Source organism: Phyllobates terribilis, unplaced genomic scaffold, assembly GCF_046119375.1.
Source record: "Phyllobates terribilis strain yellow unplaced genomic scaffold, ASM4611937v1 Scaffold_11__3_contigs__length_659146591, whole genome shotgun sequence".
Taxonomy (NCBI): Eukaryota; Metazoa; Chordata; class Amphibia; order Anura; family Dendrobatidae; genus Phyllobates; species Phyllobates terribilis.
Window position 1 is genome coordinate 174829065 of NW_027362771.1, and position 19057 is coordinate 174848121.

A 19057-nucleotide genomic window follows, 5' to 3' on the forward strand; every position below is an offset into this window, starting at 1 on the left:
CCATATCATCAATGACTGTGGAAATTTGCATGTTCTCTTCATGCAGTCATCTTTATAAATCTCATTGGAACGGCACCAAACAAAAGTTTCAGCATCATCACCTTGCCCAATGCAGATTCGCGATTCATCACTGAATATGACTTTCATCCAGTCATCCACAGTCCACGATTGCTTTTCCTTAGCCCATTGTAACCTTGTTTTTTTCTGTTTAGGTGTTAATGATGGCTTTTGTTTAGCTTTTCTGAATGTAAATCCCATTTCCTTTAGGCGATTTCTTACAGTTCGGTCACAGACATTGACTCCAGTTTCCTCCCATTCATTCCTCATTTGTTTTGTTGTGCATTATCTGTTTTGGAGACATATTGCTTTAAGTTTCCGGTCTTGACGCTTTGATGTCTTCCTTGGTCTACCAGTATGTTTGCCTTTAACAACCTTACAATGTTGTTTGTATTTGGTCCAGATTTTAGACACAGCTGACTGTGAACAACCAACATCTTTTACAACATTGCATGATGATTTACCTTCTTTTAAGAGTTTGATAATCATCTCCTTTGTTTCAATTGACATCTCTCATGTTGGAGCCATGATTCATGTCAGTCCACTTAGGGCAACAGCTCTCCAAGGTGTGATCCCTCCTTTCTAGATGCAGACTAACGAGCAGATCTAATTTGATGCAGGTGTTAGTTTTGGAAATGAAAATTTACAGGGTGATTCCATATTTTTTTCCTCAGAATTGAGTGATTCCATAATTTTTTCCCTCTGCTTGGTCTGAAAAAAATTACCCTTACTGAGTACCACATTTTTTATCTTGATTTCTTTTAGTGTTTCTTAAAGCCCTAAAGTTGCCATTTGAAATGACTTTAATTTTGTGCCATGTCTGTGATCTGCTTTTTTTCAACAACATTAAACAACTGAATCAACATCCTCCGAGCCCGGTGATTCCATACGTTTTACCAGGGGTTGTATATATTAGGCTGATACTGAAACTGATTTTTCGTGACACATTGTATTAGTGTTAGCATAAAATTTAGGTCCGTAAGTTTTTCATTTTTTTGAGAATATATCTCAATTTTTTTTAAAAAATTTACAAAAAAAATTGCAATCTTCAAACTTTGAATGCTTATACCCTTAAACCGGTCAGATCACACAAAATAGTTAACATAACATTTCCCACACGTCTACTTTATGTCTGCATTATTTTTCAAACGTTCTTTTATTTTGTTACAATGTTAGAAGGGTTAAAATTTAGCAGCATTTTTTCCAAGGAAATGTACAAATCCCAATTTTTTACTCATTAACCCCTTTCCGACATGGTACGTAATAGTACGCACCACGTCATACCCCCTGTTCAGCACGGGCTCCAGCGCTGAGCCCGCACTGAACCGGGCACGTCAGCTGATTATTACAGCTGACATGTGCCCGCAACAGCCGTGGGTGGAATCGTGATCCACCTGCGGCTGTTAAGTAGTTAAATGCCGCTGTCAAATCTCTGACAGCGGCATTTAATAGCGCCGCGCCGGAAGCGCATCACTTACCCCGCCCATCGGTGACCCAGTCACGTGATCGCGGGTCACTGATGGGTGGCCATGACAACCCTTGGTCTGCAGCAGACCCCTGTGGTTGTCATGTAAAGATTGCTATGAGCGCCACCTAGTGGTGGGCGCTCATAGCACAGGAACATTTCTACTACATAGAGGCGATCTGCTCAACACCTCTATGTAGCAGAGGCGATCAGGTAATTGCTGCTTCTAGTCTCCTATGGAGACTATTGAAGCATGCAAAAAGTGTAAAAAAAATGTTTTTAAAAAAATTAAAAAAATATAAAAGTTTAAATCCCCCCCCTCTTGCCCCATTCAAAATAAAATAAAAAATAAATTCCACATACACATATTTGGTATCGCTGTGTTCAGAATCGCCCGATCTATCAATATAACGTAACATAACGAGAAAAAAAATCGAAATGCCAGAATTACGTTTTTTTGGTCGCCGCAACATTGCAATAAAATGCAATAACGTGCGATCAAAACATCGTATCTACCCCAATATTGTATCAATAAAATGTCAGCCTGGCGCACAAAAAATAAGTCCTCACCCGGCCCAAGATCCCGAAAAATGGAGACACTAAGGGTCTCGGAAAATGGCGCCATTTTTGTTTTGATTGTTTTTTTTAGAAATCTTTGGAAATTTTTTTCACTACTTAAATGAAAAAAAACCTATACATGTTTGGTATCTACGAACTCATAATGACCTGGAGAATCATAATGGCAGGTCACTTTTAGCATTCAGTGAACGTGGTAAAAAAAAAAACAACAACTATGGAATTGCATTTTTTTGCAATTTCCCCGCACTTGGAATTTTTTTCCCGTTTTCCAGTACACGATATGGTAAAACCAGTGATGGCGTTTAAAAGTACAACTTGTCCCGCAAAAAATAAGCCCTCACATGGCCATATTGCCCAAAAAATAAAAAAGTTCAGGCTCTGGAAAGAAGGGGAGAAAAAATTGAAAACCCAAAAATGGAAAATGCTCCGGTCATGAAGGGGTTAATTCAGTTCTGAAAGGACTTTAAGAGGCCTATATATCGGAAAACCCCCAGAAGTGATAACAGTTTAAAAATTACATCCCTGAAATTATTCTAAACTGCTGTTAGGAAATGTGTTAACCCTTCGAGTGCTACACAGGAATTAAGGCAAAGTGGAATAAAAAAATGTACATTTAAACCCAGGAGTTTATTAAAGCAAAGAAGTGGAATATTCTTGAATGGCCAAGTCAGTCACCTGATCTCAACCCAATTGAGCATGCATTTCACTTGTTAAAGACTAAACTTCAGACAGAAAGGCCCACAAACAAACAGTAACTGAAAACCACCGCAGTGAAGGCCTGGCAGAGCATCGAAAAGGAGGAAACCCAGCGTCTGGTGATGTCCATGAGTTCAAGACTTCAGGCAGTCATTGCCAACAAAGGGCTTTCAACCAAGTACTAGAAATGAACATTTTATTTACAATTATTTAATCTGTCCAATTACTTTTGGTCCCTTTAAAAACAGGGTGGCACATGTTAAGGAGCTGAAACTCCTAAACCCTTCATCCAATTTTAATGTGGATACCCTCAAATGAAAGCTGAAAGTCTGAACTTCAACTGCATCTGAATTGTTTTGTTTAAAATTCATTGTGGTAATGTCTAGAACCAAAATTAGAAAAATGTTGTCTCTGTCCAAATATATATGGACCTAACTGTATGACTTTTTGATTGTTTTTTATTCAATTTTTTGTGTGTTAGTATGATGAAAAAGTGACATTTTTGGCATGTTTTTTATAAAAAGAATTTTATGGTCTTCACTGTACGAAATAAATAACATGACAGGATGCAGTGACACCAATTATGCGAACCTTTAGTTATTTATTTTTACAGAAAATCTGAGCTTTTAGTGATAAAACAGCTTTTCGTGATTTTTGAGCGCTTTTTTACTTTTTTTTTTTTTTTTTTACACATTTTATTTAAATTTTTTAGTTAGTCCCACTGTGGGACATGTATATTTTTTACTTTGATGGCGGGTCTCATGCACTGCAGTACTTGTGTACTGTCATATATGAGACCTGTCAGTTCTGCACTGACACAGCCTCTTAGACCCTGCTTACAACAGGGTCTAACAGGCCACTGTAACCTGAGATCAGACAACCTCAGGGTGCAATGGCAACCATTGGCACCAGCAATTTTAATCACGGGGAGTCAATAGTGTTAAAGTGGGAGACCGCTCCCTTTTTTAACCACTTAGATGCCACTGTCGCGATTGACAGCGGCATTTAAGGGGTTTATTGGCCCCAAAAGGTTCAAAAACTGGTTGAGGATGGTTGCGCAGTGTGTCATCTGTAATATAGTAAAAAATGGTGAAAAAACGATGCAGAGGAATAAGGCCCCTTAATGGCTACTGTTAAAAGGCATATCAGCAGTCATTAAGGAGTTAAAGGCAATGTACACCTTCACATAGAATTTATTTTTCATTTGCTTCCATAATGCAAAGTTAAGCCGCTTTCTAAATACTCTTCATTAAAAAAAAATTTACCATCTTGCTGCTATAGATTGTAAGAAAGAATGCATTTACATGTACATATTTGCGGTGTTAAAAGATCGCTGATTAGTAAATATTTGGTGATCGGCGGGCATTTAAAAACCTGTTTCCACTGGCAGACCGCACTTCTAATGCACCCTGAATGATCTGTAATAGATTGTTCAGAGTACATAGAATGCGATTGTTCTCGGCAGCGCAGATCCTGTCTACTCAGGAAGATTCTGCTGAGAATGATGATATTTTTTGGAAACCAAAAGATCATTTTATCCAAATAATGAACAGTTTGCTCATCCATCAGGAGCTCGGAGAGTTCCTAGAAATGATCGTTTACAATAAACATTAATGCTATAAACACTTTAAGCTCTTTATCTAGCTGAGTGTTCTGTAAAGAAATATTAATTCATCAGAGCTCTGGCACATTAGAGAGAACAGTAGGGAGGGGTTGCACACAGATCTGCAGAGGAGGGAGGATAAAGTATCTAATGATTTATGGTGAGCACCGAAAAAAGGCTACCAACAAAAAATGAAGCAGATGGAAAGAAAATGTGCAGTTCTGGTGCTGTGATGATACATGAAAGCAAGAGAACACAGCAGCACCCTGGATATACATAGAGCTCACATCCAGCATGTATTACAGGAAGGGACACTCCTCCAAGAAAAAATTCCAAAACTTCGATCAGACTACAGACTGTATATCACGTGTGTGAAAAGGAAGGAAGGAATGATGATTGCAGACTGAAATTCAGTGCAAAATTATTAACTAAAGGTAACTACTAACATATGTAAAAAAAATAACATTTTTTCAATGACAAAGGTTTCCCAAGCCATTATGAAGACAATGAGAAATAAATCCACAAATAGTAATCTAAGTAATCTAGCCCCAAAAGGGAAATCACTTGCAGGTAACAAACAAGTAGAAATATAAACCACAGAGTTGGACATTACTTGGTTTCGTGTAACGTTCTCTTCCTGAAGCGGAGGGGGGCAGATGTCAGGTCTTGCTGAGGATTCGGAAAGGATGTATTTACATTTTGTTCGGGGTCACTAATAACAGCCCTAGAAAAACAACATCACATGTACTTTGAGCTAGAAAAGCAAAATGCAAACATTGACATGATAGTAATTAGAGAGGACCAGCATTAAATACAATCAGACTACTAACTGAATAAACAAACTCCACAAGAAAGGCTGCTGCCTGCGTTCAGCTAGAATTGCTTGCTCATGTCAGCAGCTCATTAATCTCCAAAACAGGATTTTTACATTGGTGGATCTGTTTTTATGGTATAACTGCTTCATCTCCGAATAACAAGCAGCTCTGCACGCTCTATACCTGACAATGTCTTTGCCACACTTTTTCAAGGTCATGAACACAATAAGCAATTTTACATTTAATTTAACAAATTAAATGTAGTCGACGTTCAACCATTTTCCAAGCTACAGAAGGCGACCACACACAAGAAGGGCTTTCTTCCTTCAGGCTGTTTTGTCATGGATATCATCGACATATTACGCCTGTCAAGTTTTTTGGCTAAGCATAATCAATCAATCAAATTCAGGGTGAATAGAGTTTTAAACTGATAAATCCCGAATCATGAAAATGTTTAACAGTTCTGGCATGAAATAAGTTTTGTGGTTTTCACGCCAATATGGGCGGGGCTGAGGAGGAGCTGGGGTGGGATAGGGTGTGGCCTCTTAATGAACTTGGCGCAAATAATAACCCAACCCTGACTTGTACTTCTCAACAACTTTGTACTTGACTTGTTTGGAGATCTCCTTGGTCTTCATGGTATTGATTGGTTACTAGTGCCTCTTGCTTAATGGTCTGTGGCCTTTCAGAAAAGGTGTGCATATACTGACAGACCATGTGACACTTAGATTACACACTGGTGGTCTTCCTTTCACTAAGTATGTGACTTATAAAGGTAACTGCTTGCATCAGAAAGGGGTGAATACATATGCACATGCCAATTTTTTGTTATTTTATCCCATAAATTTAGTTTATGCCTATTGTGGTAGATTGACTCACTCGACAGCACACGGAGGTAGTCACGGGAACACAAAGAAGTAGCACAAAGCACAGTCCTTGTGGTAGCAGGGATCCGCCCGCTCAGAGTTTAGCAAACAAACGGTTCAAGCTTTTCCTTGTCAAGACATAAAGCACTGGAGTTCCTTTCTCCAGCCCTAAAGAACACTGAATGATTCAAAAGGTTGCCTATTTATAGTCCAGGCCACACCCTGGGGTGGAGATATGGTGAACAGCCTCCCACCCGCTCTACAGCTGTTCACATAAAAACTTAGCCCATTAAAAATGGCCGATTAACCCCTCAGCACATAAACATGCTGGAGAAAACTTCAAGGTTTCATATCACTGAAGCTAATAGCCTCAGTGAAACATATCTCCCCTCCAGTACTTTGCCCATGACTTTGTCACAATATATTTTTCTCACTTCACTTCACCAACTTAGACTATTTAGTGGTGATGTATCACACACAAATCAGATTACAAAAATATTTCAACACTGGTTATAATGATACAAAAAAATTGGTAAAAAGCCAAGGGGGTGAATATTTTCGCAAGCCATTGTAGAACACAGATGAAAGACATTTTTATATTTCATTTAAAAAAAATAATTAACTTAGAAATTAATGGCAGAAACACATCTCATAAAAGTTGGAACAGCATTAACATTAACAAAAGGCTGGAAAAGTAAGTGGTACTAATGAAAAACAATTGGAGGTTCACCAATCTGTGAATAACTGTGTCAAAAATTGCGGAACAAATTCAGAAAAATGTTCCTAAACCTGAAATTTCAAAGACTTTGAATACTCCACCATCTAGAGTGCATAGCATCAAAATATTCGGAGATCCCGGAGAAATCCATATTCAAAAGTGACATGGCCGATTATCAATATTGGCTGCTGGTGATCTACAGGCCCTCAGGAGGCAATTCTTTAAAAGCAGGCATGATTCGCTTGTGGGCCCGGGAACACTTCCAGAAATCATTGTCTGTGAACACAGTTTGCTATACATTCCACAAATGTAAGTTAAAGCTCTATCATCCAAAGAAGAAGCCAAATATCAACACAATCCAGAAATACTGCCATCTTCTCTGGGTCAAAGCTCATGGAAATCATGGACGCCGTGTCCTGGGGACTCGAGGAGAGGGACCATCCAGCTTGTTATCAGTGCACAGTTTATAATGCTGCATCTCTGCTGGTATGAGGATATATTAATGCCTATGGCAGGGGCAGCTTACACATCTTGAAAGCCACTATCAATACTGATATAAATAGCAGAGGAGAAAAGATAGGGTCTTATCCAGTAATAATTATCAAAGATGGTATCGATATATGCTGATCTGATCCCAGGTTGTGTGGATGCTGCAGATCCTAGGGTGATTTTACCAGACAAAGATAAAAAAATAAAAATATAAAAAAATGGAAAGTTTGTGGTCTATATCCACACTGACAGCTGATGAAGAAACATCAAGTGCCAGAGATAATGTAAAATATTTTTTTTTTTTTTTTTCTACGCATTTTGAAGTGTAACCCACTTCTTCATCCGGAAACAAAAATCATGTTTTTCCTGTAGAAAAAGTAAGTTAAAGTTCGAAACACATAGAAAAATAAAAAAACAATGTTATTTTACATTATCTCTGGCACTATCAATGCCGAGCATTATATAGAGTTTTTAGAACAACATTTGCTACCATCCAGACAATGCCTATTTCAGGGAAGACCTTGAATATTTCAGCAAGATAATGCTAAACTGTATACTGCATCTTTCACGACAGCATGGCATGAGTTCGGGTGATGGACTGGTCATCTGCAATTTGGACTTTTCATCCAAAAAAAAAACATTTGGCTCATGAAGAAAAAAAAAACAACTATCTGTCAAAAAACACCCAGGACTGTTAAGCAGGTTAAATTCTACATCAGACAAGAATGGGGCAACATTCCTCTCCCAAAACTCCACCAATTGGTCACGTCACTTGTAAAAAGAAGAGGGAATGCTACACAATGGTAGACATTGCCCTGGCCCAACATTTTTGAGATATGTTGCTGCTATGAATTTCTTTTTTTTTCTAATTTTTTTTCTATCAAAGTTAATTTTGATGAATGAAATGGAAAAATGTGTAACGTTCACCTTCTGATCTGTGCACTTTCTACATTCTGTTGTGAATAGGAGAGTTCCAGATCATTGCATTCTTGTTTTCTTTACATTTTACACAGCATCCCAACAATTTTGAAGTTGGGCTTATACCTACACCCTTTTTGCCTTTCGATCATGTGATGCCCCACCGATAATTTGGAGTCTATGCCCAGCGACACCCACCGATCATTCAAAACACCGATCACATCAGGGCGGCTCAGGAAGCATCGCTCTGCATGTGATTGCTCCTGCTTTCGGGGCAGAGCACCGGACAAGTGTTTTGGGCAATTAGTGGGTGTCTCAGGAACTGGACCCAACTAATTTGTCATATCTAAGAAGAAAAAAAGCATAGGTAGCCTCTAAATAGCCCAAAAGTACCAAATTAAGTCGAAAGTACGCCATGCTCTCGCTTTTCCTGCTCATCAGAAATAGGTTTTGAGCCACAGCTGTAGAGAAGTGCTAGGGTGACCTTCTCAGGTCTGCAGAAGGGGTAGACAGCTCTGACAATGGTAAGGGTCATACTGTACCTGCCATTCTCCACTCCTGTCTGGCATTTGGGAGCCGGGTTAATAGACACTAGTGTCTCCGCCAGCTCAGTCTTGAAGATGTACGCTAATAAATATAGAAGGACCTCTCCTGTTCATAACAATGTCTACAGCCGTTTAGTAAAAAAGGGTTAATGTACCTAGAAAGATGGTCTATCATAACTTGCTCGACAACAGATTGCTTCCTTCTCTCTGCAGCCAGGTCGTCCTGCGATAACGTCCAGGGAAATACAAAAAGGAAACATCCCGATTAGCAGAAAGTAGGATAATCAGGCTGTACAGAATGACAAGTGTGGAGATTTACAAGTGACATGGGGATTGCATTCTGCTTTTCTAAGGAAGCTCTTTGCATCTGAGGCTTCTGCAAGACACCCGTCATAAGGAAAGAATCCAGGCATATCCTTAAGCAGCTGAAATGTCAGCAACATCTCCAATTAAACTCAAAATCACAGTAAAAAACACACTAAATCCCTTCAGCGATTGGACATCTACAGCACATTGCTTAGCAGTGCATAATAGTACACGTACACTGAGCACAACTAAGCACGGCTGTCTGAGACTGCACCTTCCAGCACGGAAGAAACCCCTAGGAAGTCTATGCAGCAGACACGTTCTTACATAACATCGCCAAAAGTCATTTATTTGTACTAAAGTAGCAAACAACTCAATCTAACAATGTACCTGACATTTTCTCGCACTTACTATTGTGTAATGTTACATATGATTAGTTACATTTATCACCAATCGGAAGTGGGCATATGTGACCACCACTTCATTCTCTCCATACAGCCGAGTCCCATAGAAGTGAATAGGCTGGGGGTCATGCATGCCGTTCTGACATATCTGTTACTATGCGGATGGCGCAGGCACTAATGAATGTTCGTTTCACACTAATGAATTAGCATCTCACTCATGCTCTATTTCTGGAGCTTGGCCGCTCAGAATTTCTGTACTTTAACAGCCTGCTTGGTGGAGAAACAATGGCACTGTATACTATGTCTAGTGGGTGTATAGCGTCATTTTTGCATAAATCTGACGTGGTTACATCTAAGTTTGGGCACTTTTGCCCAAAATTAACATCTCAACTTTTTCAAAGCTAAGGATGATTTTCGATTTAAATTACGATTTTCTTTTTTTACACTAAAAATGATAAAAATACAAATACATATCTTTTTTGTACAAAAGGCAAATGCTTGCACAGAATTTCCTAATTCAAATTGATCATCAAAATTGTCCCTTTGATGCCTTGGCGTGGTGCCAAAACTGAGCAGTACTGCCTGTGTTCGATGCCACAGCATTATAATTAAAACTAGGTCTCACTGATAGTCCCCTCTCTCCGGGATACGCCATCACAAGACAGCGTTGGTGACAACCAGCACACGTGCAGTGATGCGGAGCGTGCTGGCTCCATCTTCATCTGTACACCCCACATGTGCTGGTTGTCACCAACGCTGTCTTGTGATGGCGTATCCCGGAGAGAGGGGACTATCAGTGAGACCCTTTTTTTAATTATAATGCAGAAACATATAATGTAACTTACCCAGAGAGATGTTTAGAAACATAATTCCCTGCACTGACGTTCCCTTTAACTTGTAATATCTAGAAAATGGCTACAACATTCTACAAAAAGCAAATGTAACAACTCAAAACAAAAACAGCTAATTAACCACTAATGTATGAATTATTACTGTAGTCAGAGGACTGATCCTAGAATGATCGACCAGCAGTATGTGCCCAAATTCTATAAACACCCTGTTATGGCATCAGAACCCCCCACCGTGCAAAACGGGATTCAGGTGCATATGCGCTGACAGGGCCATAGACTATAATAGTGCCGGCAGAGCGAACGTGCACTTTGCCATGCACCATTTTAGAGCGTGTACACCTAAAGGAGGCACCCAGACACAGTCTACTACTACATCTGAGTGTCCACCTCCAGTAGGCATATACTCCAGAAAATGATGCACGACAGAGCACACGTTCGCTCTGCCAGCACCATTATAGTCTACTAGATGGTGGCCCGATTCTAACGCATCGGGTATTCTAGAATATGTATGCGGCCGACCGGGCGTGACTAATCAGCGAAGCAGTGTTTAAATGGGTTGTGCACTACTTTAAATTAACCTCCCAATGTATCCCCCCGGGGCCCCTAATGAATTTTGTAATTACGTCATGTTGTCAATACTGCTTGTGACAACATCGCTGACCACGCACAGCCGGCTCTTGCTTCCGCTTACATCACGACTATTTGCGGCTGCAGCCAGGAATCTCCTGTTCCACGTACCACGGTGAATGACGGGCTGTGGGCAGGGCTGTGGGCTAGCGCCACTGATCTCCCGACGGCAAGTGTGAAGAGAGGACCGGGGAGCGGCGCCGCCTAGGCCGCCGGTCGGGATACTTCCGCTGCGAGCAGCCGGGAGATGACCGGCTAGCACCGGTCATCTCCCGCCTGCGTCGCCGCTGATCTCCCGACGGTGGCCTGCGTGTTTCAAATCTGGCGCCAATTCGCGGCCGGGCTGCGCCAGTCGCTTATTGGTCACGGCCGGCTGGCTGCGACCAATCAGAGAAGCAGTGTTTTAAATTTCGCGCCAATATCGCTGATTGGTCACGGCCAGACGGGTGCGACCAATCAGCGAATCGTGTTTCAAATCCGGCGCCAATTCGCGGCCAGACTGCGCTCGTTGCTGATGGGTGGCAGCCGCGACCAATCAGGACAGCGGTGTTTTAAATTTCGCGCCAATATTGCTGATTGGTGAGGACCGGGGAGCGGCGCTGCCTGTGCGGGTACTTCCGCTGCGAGCAGCCGGGAGATGACGATCGCCGCTGGCCTCCATGCGGCTACCATCGGGAGATCAGCGGCTAGGGCCGCTGATCTCCCGACGGCAAGTGTGAAGGGAGGACCGGGGAGCGGTCAGGGTACTTCTGCTGCGAGCAGCTGGGAGATGACCAGATAGCGCCGGTCATCTCCCGGCTGCATCGCCGCTGACCTCCGTGTGGCAGATGAGCCACTAATGGCCGATATCTTGTTCTGAAATCCCGCGTCGCTGATTCGATGCGGCCGGACCAATCAGCGATGCAGGATTTCCTGGACGGACAGACAGACGGGATAAGCCGATTATATAGTAGATGGCCCTGTCAACTATAAATAGCAGAATATAGAAAATGTAGTGTATAGCAACCTCTATAAAATCAGAAATATAGATTACAAGACAACATCCTGCTGTAAACAGCACCTCCAGGGCAGTGGAGGAGATTGGTGGTTAATACTAACACACTAAAATTACTACTATAAAGCCTGGTTCCTATATGAGGCCATTTTATGAGTATCACTTTACAATTTATAAGTAGCAATACCTTCTACTTACAGTATTTAGAGTGTTATTTTTCCTATAACTGCATTTACTTACAGTTGAAACCAGAAGTTTACATACACTATATAAAAAGACACATATGCATGTTTTTCTCAATATCTTACATGAAATCAGAATAAACCTTTCCCATTTTAGGTCAATTAGGATTACCATAATTTTTCATATTTGCCTAACGCCAGAATAATGAGAGAGAGAGAATGTTTTAAGGCATTTTTATTACTTACTGCAAAATCAAAAGTTTGCATACATTTCATTAGTATTTGGTACCATTAAACTGAATGACTTGGGTCAAACGTTTGGGATATCCTTCCACAAGCTTCTCACAATAGTTGGTCGGAATTTGGGCCCATTCCTCCTGACAAAACTGGTGTAACTGATCCAGATTTGTAGGTCGCCTTGATCGCACCTGCCTTTACAGCTTTGCCCAAAAATTTTCAATAGGACTGAGATCAGGGCTTTGTGATGGCCACATTGACTTTGTTATCCTTAAGCCACTTTGTTACCATTTTGGCAGCATGCTTCGGGTCATTGTCCATTTGGAAGACTCATTTCCGCCCAAGCTTTACCTTCCTGGCTGATGTCTTGAGATGTTTCTTCAGTATTGCCACATAATCTTCTTTTCTCATGATGCCATCTATTTTGTGAAGTGCACCAGTCTCTCCCGCAGCAAAATAACCCCACAACATGATGCTGCTACCCCCGTATTTCACATTTGGATTGGAGTTCTTAGGCTTCCCAAGCTTCTCACTTTTTCCTCCAAACGTAACGATGATCATTATGCTCAAAAAGTTCATTTCTAGTTTCATGAGACCACAGGACATGTCTCCAAAAATTAAGGTCTTGTTCCTGTGTGCATCTGCAAATTTTAATCTGGCTTTTTTATGTTTCTTTTGGAGTAATGGCTTCTTCCTGGCAGACTGCCCTTTCAGCCCATGTTGATACAGTACTCGTTTCACTGTGGTTATTGACACATCTTACCAGCTTCCGCCATCATCTTCACAAGGTTTTTTGCTTTTGTCCTTGGGTTGATATGCACATGTCGCACCAAAGCACGTTCATCTCTGGGACACAGAACCCATCTCCTTCCTGAGCGGTATGATGGCTGGACATTCCCATCTTGTTTGTACTTGAGTATAATTGTTTATACAGATTAACGAGACACCTTCAGGTATCTTGAAATTGTACCCAAGGATGAGCCAGACTTGTGCAAGTCCACAATTCTCTTCCTGATATCTTGGCTGATTTATTTAGACTTTCCAATGATACTACACAAAGAAGCAGTGTTTTTCAGGTGTGCATTAAAACACATCCACGGGTGAGTCTTTAATTAAGCTTCCAAACACATGACCTCATCATATGCGCAGTCCAGAATTGTTTAAAGGCATAGTAATCTTAGTGTATGTAAACTTTTGACTTTGCAGTAAGTAATAAAAATGCCTCAAAAATTCTCTCTCTCATTATTCTGGTATTTGGCAAATATTAAAAATCATGGTAATCCTAATTGACCTTAAACGGGAAAGGTTTATTCTGATTTCATGTCAGATATTGAGAAAAAACATGCAGATGTGTCTTTGTATATAGTGTATGTAAACTTCTGGTTTCAACTGTACATGGCAAATCCTACAAGGCGTATGTGATGCAAAGCCATGTCTTTATGTGAATTATACCAGCACGTCTTACAAGACTTACAGCGTCCAGCTTCCTGAGGCTATGCTGTGCCGTGTACGGCTTCCCAGTGTAGCAGTGCTGAAGGTAGACCTTATCATCAAATGGCGATATCACTGCAAAACCTTCATCCTCAGGTCTTCCACCCTGTTGACAGCAGAACAGCAAATCACTTTACTGGTCAATTGGATTCTATTATAAAATGCCACAATAAAGCAATACTAGCAATGGATATCTCAAGCAGCACACACAGACCCCAGGAAGTATATGGGCTAATGCTGTACAGAACTAAACACGTACCAATAAGTATTACACCATTGCAAAAAAAAAAGCAAAGAACTGAGCCTTAAAAAGCTTTTTTATAACAATAATTTCAGCAACTGTGTGAATGGGGTAACCTTTATAGAGTTATTTGGGATTCTCAAAACATATCAGTGCCAACCTACTGTGGCTTACATAAGGAGTATGTATACTCTACCACCTATATCCACCTCTAAATATATTACTAAATAGGTCACAATGTACGTGGTTTCTACAAAAGAACTAATAAACATGTAAACTGTCACACTAATGCCAAACCTAAATAAATCAATAAAAAACAAATAAAACAAAAACACCAATAAAAGTTGTCCAAAAGACTCCTTATTCTTGAGGAAGACTATATATTTGGTCACCTTTGATAATCCGTTAAAAAATATCTATTTAAGCTCTGCCTAAAAATACATAATTGACTGAGACGTTGGACTCCATTTACCATATTTTGGAGAAGACATTATCAAGGGGTTTTCATCTATACTTATCTGTATAAACCACATGATCAATAATGACATGGCCATGTAAATCGCTATGTTTATTAATAAAAAATGTAGACAGGCCTAATTATGACTAGGACAAGGAAAGAAAGTCATTCGCATCAAGTGGAATGAGCTAGGACTTTTTGATGGTTCTGACGCTATCCGCACACATTGCCCCATTTTCTCTTATCTTTCTTCATTGTACAAACCACTGGTGGTGAAGGTCTTCTTTCTTAATGTAATTCATTGGATTCTTCCATTTTGGATTCATAGGCAATTTTGTTTTCCTTCTGTTAGCTATAAGGACCACAAGTACAACAAAATCTAAAGTCTAAGGACTACATTATAACTGCCACTATAGCATTAATAAAAAAAATTACAAGGGTGAGCACAATATGCACCTGATGCCAAGCACCTCATAGCATCACTGACAACAATTACGTAAAGGTTATTTGTCACCAAGTCAAAAGTGAGCAGTATTTGATCTTATTTTAGCTCCCCTGAGCTCATGCTGAATGCATTTGGGCACATAAATCATCAAGATCCGCTGCTGGAGCTCCCTTTGCAATTGTCACCCAATGACGTCCCATATTTGCTCCATAGGAGACAAGTCAAGAGGCACTGCAGACCATGGTAGCATGTTTAGAGCGTCACCATAATCCCAGGAGTAGGACCAATGTGATATTCCCTCTTGAAAGCCTCTTCATGGCTTTGCTCCATTGCCCACATGGTCTTCAGATGGAGACCAGAAAGCTGAGTGGAGCACTGGAGGCTGGAATGGAGGTCTATCCTCTACACTGTTGAGTCCTGCTTTTGCCTTGGATGCAATGTCAGCTGGAGATTGAGCTGGATACCATGTGGGAAATAACACGAGCCATTCACGAACAAACATGAAAGTCTCCCAAAAGCCAAATTTCCACACAACTACACTAAGCCATATGTTGCTTGTGCTACTGGCAGCACCCTGCATGGCTTAAACACGTTACCATGGCCTGCAGCATCTCCAGACTTATCTCCCATCGAGGACACCTGGGACTACATTGGTTGGGATTTGCAAAGAGAGCTGCCAGCAGGGGATCTTGATGATTTGTGTGCCCAAGTGCATTCAGTGCGGCAGAACATTCCTCAGACAACTATTAATAATCTCATTAATAACATGCCAACGCGTATAAGTGTGTGTATTTCGGTGCTTATTGTTCATACTCAATACATCTAGATGTTTTGAAAATTTTCTTTCCAGTTTGTCAACATTTGTATATCATTAACATGTCTATGTGATCTCCATAGTTCCACGACTTTTCCTTCTTTGTGTTGCAATTCCATTGTTGAGGAGGGTGTTTTTTCTTTAATTTAAACATGAAATCCTTCGATTGGTGTTCCTTTTAGTACATGTCCACCTTTGAGAACCATTACACTATTTTACAGATTGAATAACAAAGTAAGATACTACAGTATTGACCAGTGCTGCATTTACAATTCTGCATTGCTATATCAGGGTTAATCAACTGTTAGATGACAGATTAAATCTGGACCAGGGAAGCCAGCTGAGCGGACCCCCAGACCTGCTGCCATAGAAGTACTGCAGTACGGCACCATCTCCTCCAATGCATCTAGCAGAACTTCTGCCAAGACACAGCACACAAGAACCTTGTCTAGAGTTTCTATACATTTTAGGGCTTAACTTTGGGGTCTGATTCATTTTAGGATTCTCATTAATTTTAAGTGTCTGATTTGGGGTATAAATCATTTTTGGTTTCTGCTTTGTGGCCTGAATTTATTTTAGAGACTAGTCTGGGTTTTGATTGAATTTAAGGATCAGAATGAGTTCAGGCATCTTACATAGGGTCTGTGAGAATTTTGGGGTTTCAACTAGGGTCTTAATGAGTTTAGGGGTCTGACTGAGTTTATGGAAGTGGTCTGGTCAGATTGGGGAGAGAATGTGTTTAGGTGTCTAAGGTCTTAAATGATGTTGTGGTCTGGTCCTGTTTCAATAATAATAATAAATCGATGTAAATAGTTTTACACAGTTTGTGAAATATTAAGAAGACATCTTCACTGATCCGATCCATCTCAGACCTACTGTACATCTGACCACAGACACAGGTATGTGGACCTTTACCAATATAATGGCTCTATATAATCTCAATGTGTCTACACAACCTTTCTATAGAAAATATAGATTAGAATAAAACTATGGCCTAAGCTAAATGTCCCTCTGCATTATAGGATCTCGGCTAATCTCTGAGGGACGTGTCTATTAACTAGCTTGTTGGCTAACCTCAAAGAGAACCAGCCAATTTTGAGTACATTTCTGGAATATTCAGTTCAGGATAAATAGAAATGATACTTTCACTCTATTAATTACTCTGGTGTTTAGCTAAAAAACTGCATGCATGAATCCAGCCTACTAAAGGTGCTGGATCTCCCTCTAGATTCATCAAAGCTAAATGCAGGAGATGTACAGTATGTAAAATTGCTTAACCTCATATACCAAAGCCAAAAAACATCCTTCTCCTTTAATGTTTAAAGGTTTCTCTATTAAAACAAAGCATAATCCATTACTCCACATGTACATGTTACAAGATACTTCATACAAATCCATATTTGCCTTGCCCAAGCAATCATCCACAGGAAGAATATTTCCTGCCAACATTTGATTAAGCTGAATGGTGACATGAAATATTCTGAGAAATGCAGGTAAAAGTCTAATTCCCGTACATGTTAGGATGGGCCTACACTGCGACTTTGGCGAGAATAAAGATGGCTAGATGTCGCTGATACATTGCAGTGCAAAACAAGTGGATGGGGTACCTTTTTCGATCCCTGGGGAACTGAGACAAGGACTTTGTGACTCACCTGTCACAGTACTCTCAGGGTCGTAATGCGGCCCCATGCATTGTATAGCAGCTTCACCTAGCAAACTCTAACCAGACGACAAGTGTCATGGCCAAAGTCGCGGTGTAGCCAAAGCCTAACGGTAATAAAGGAGTTAATATTAAACTACCATCAACTCTTGTTTATCATCCCGTCTTGCAGAATGGGGTTTATTCTTCTCTCTAATTGTATATTGCTTGTAGCTATTCTTCATATCGTCTTCGTACTGCTGATACTTCAAGCGGAATCTGTCAGATGCTGATGGCAAATTCTCAGGGACGGTTTTTAACTGTGTTAGAGAGATCTGCTAGTCATAAGAGAATGAGAAAATTAGGTTATAATCCCCTAACAAGTCCAAACATAAAATTATCTCTCAAGTAACAAGAATAAAAGAGGACAGAAATGTGGAAGTAAGAATATGCAAGAGTGGACAAAAAAACTTTCTGTAATATAAGGATGGCTCCCTCCTCTAGTTCTAAGACTATCTGGATAGTAAAATGCAGGGTTGTGATGGATTCAGTATTAGGCAAGGGTCAGAAGAGCATATGAATAATCACCCGATTTTTATTTGGAAACCTCAAACAATATTCATCCGCATTGTCCTCCATGTGCCATTATTTTAGGTATCTTACATCTGAGTTGATACATTGACAGATTTAAATATACATGATCAAATAGAGTTTCCAAGATTAATAATAGCAATTTATCCGTAAACATCAGAGGCAATATGTCACACACGTGGTTCGTGGACCTACTGTTTTACGGGGCCCGGCTTACCTAGGAGGGGCGTAGCTACAGTAAGTGGCTACCTGGTTTTTGTTGGAGCTCCTGATGGTGGAATTAGGCTTGAGCTGCAGGTAGCCATCAGGTACCACTCCTAAGCAGTCCCCGGTAATGCAACTGCTGACCTCCGGGGCAAGAATCGCAGACACTGACTCGGGCTCAGAGTCCCTGGCAGGACAGGATTAGGACACTGGTCAGACAACACGGGTTCAGGGTCACCAGGACAGAACAGACACAGAGTCACAGGCAGGACTTGACTCGGATTCTGGAACAAGCTCCGATAGTACGGACTCTGGAGCACTAACCAGGAAAGACGCTGGTGCTGATTCTAGTACCACCGTAATGGATACAGTTCGGGTACCGCAGGAACAGCTTCAGGTTCAGGTATCGCTGATACTGCTCAGTCTCAGGTACCGCCGGAGCGGTCTCAGACTCAGGTACCGCAAGTATGGTGTCAGGGTTCAGGTACCGCAGGAAGGTGTCAGGCTCAGGTACTGCAGGTGCGATGTCATGGTTCAGGTACCGCCGCCGCCGTGTCAGGATTCAGGTACCACAGGTGCAGCTTCAGGGTTCAGATACTGCAGGAGGGTGTCAGGCTCAGGTACCGCCGGAGCGGTGTCAGGATTCAGGTATCGCAGGTGCGGCTTCAGGGTTCAGGTACTGCAGGTGCGTCTTCAGGGTTCAGATACCGCTAGTGTGGCTTCAGGGTTCAGGTAACAAAGGCAACAGATTCTGGCAACGGGACCCGACAACTAACTTAGCAGGGAAAGACTAAACTAACACTAAGTAGGGCATTGTACAGGT

General features: G+C 41.0%; 1 protein-coding gene across 3 annotated transcripts in view; it reads right to left on the bottom strand.

The window, feature by feature from the left end:
* The window catches only part of CAPS2 (calcyphosine 2), a 103234-nt gene that overhangs the window by 68583 nt on the left and 15594 nt on the right, over positions 1–19057 (bottom strand). For 2 of the 3 annotated variants that reach the window (XM_073651809.1, XM_073651811.1), the window contains 4 exons: positions 17601–17777; positions 13827–13949; positions 8907–8974; positions 5014–5124 (listed from right to left, as the gene is read on the bottom strand). In XM_073651809.1, coding sequence (XP_073507910.1) covers positions 5014–5124; positions 8907–8974; positions 13827–13949; positions 17601–17777 — 479 coding nt within the window. The remainder of the gene's footprint in view (positions 1–5013; positions 5125–8906; positions 8975–13826; positions 13950–17600; positions 17778–19057) is intronic. The other variant, XM_073651810.1, reaches the window with a different exon arrangement.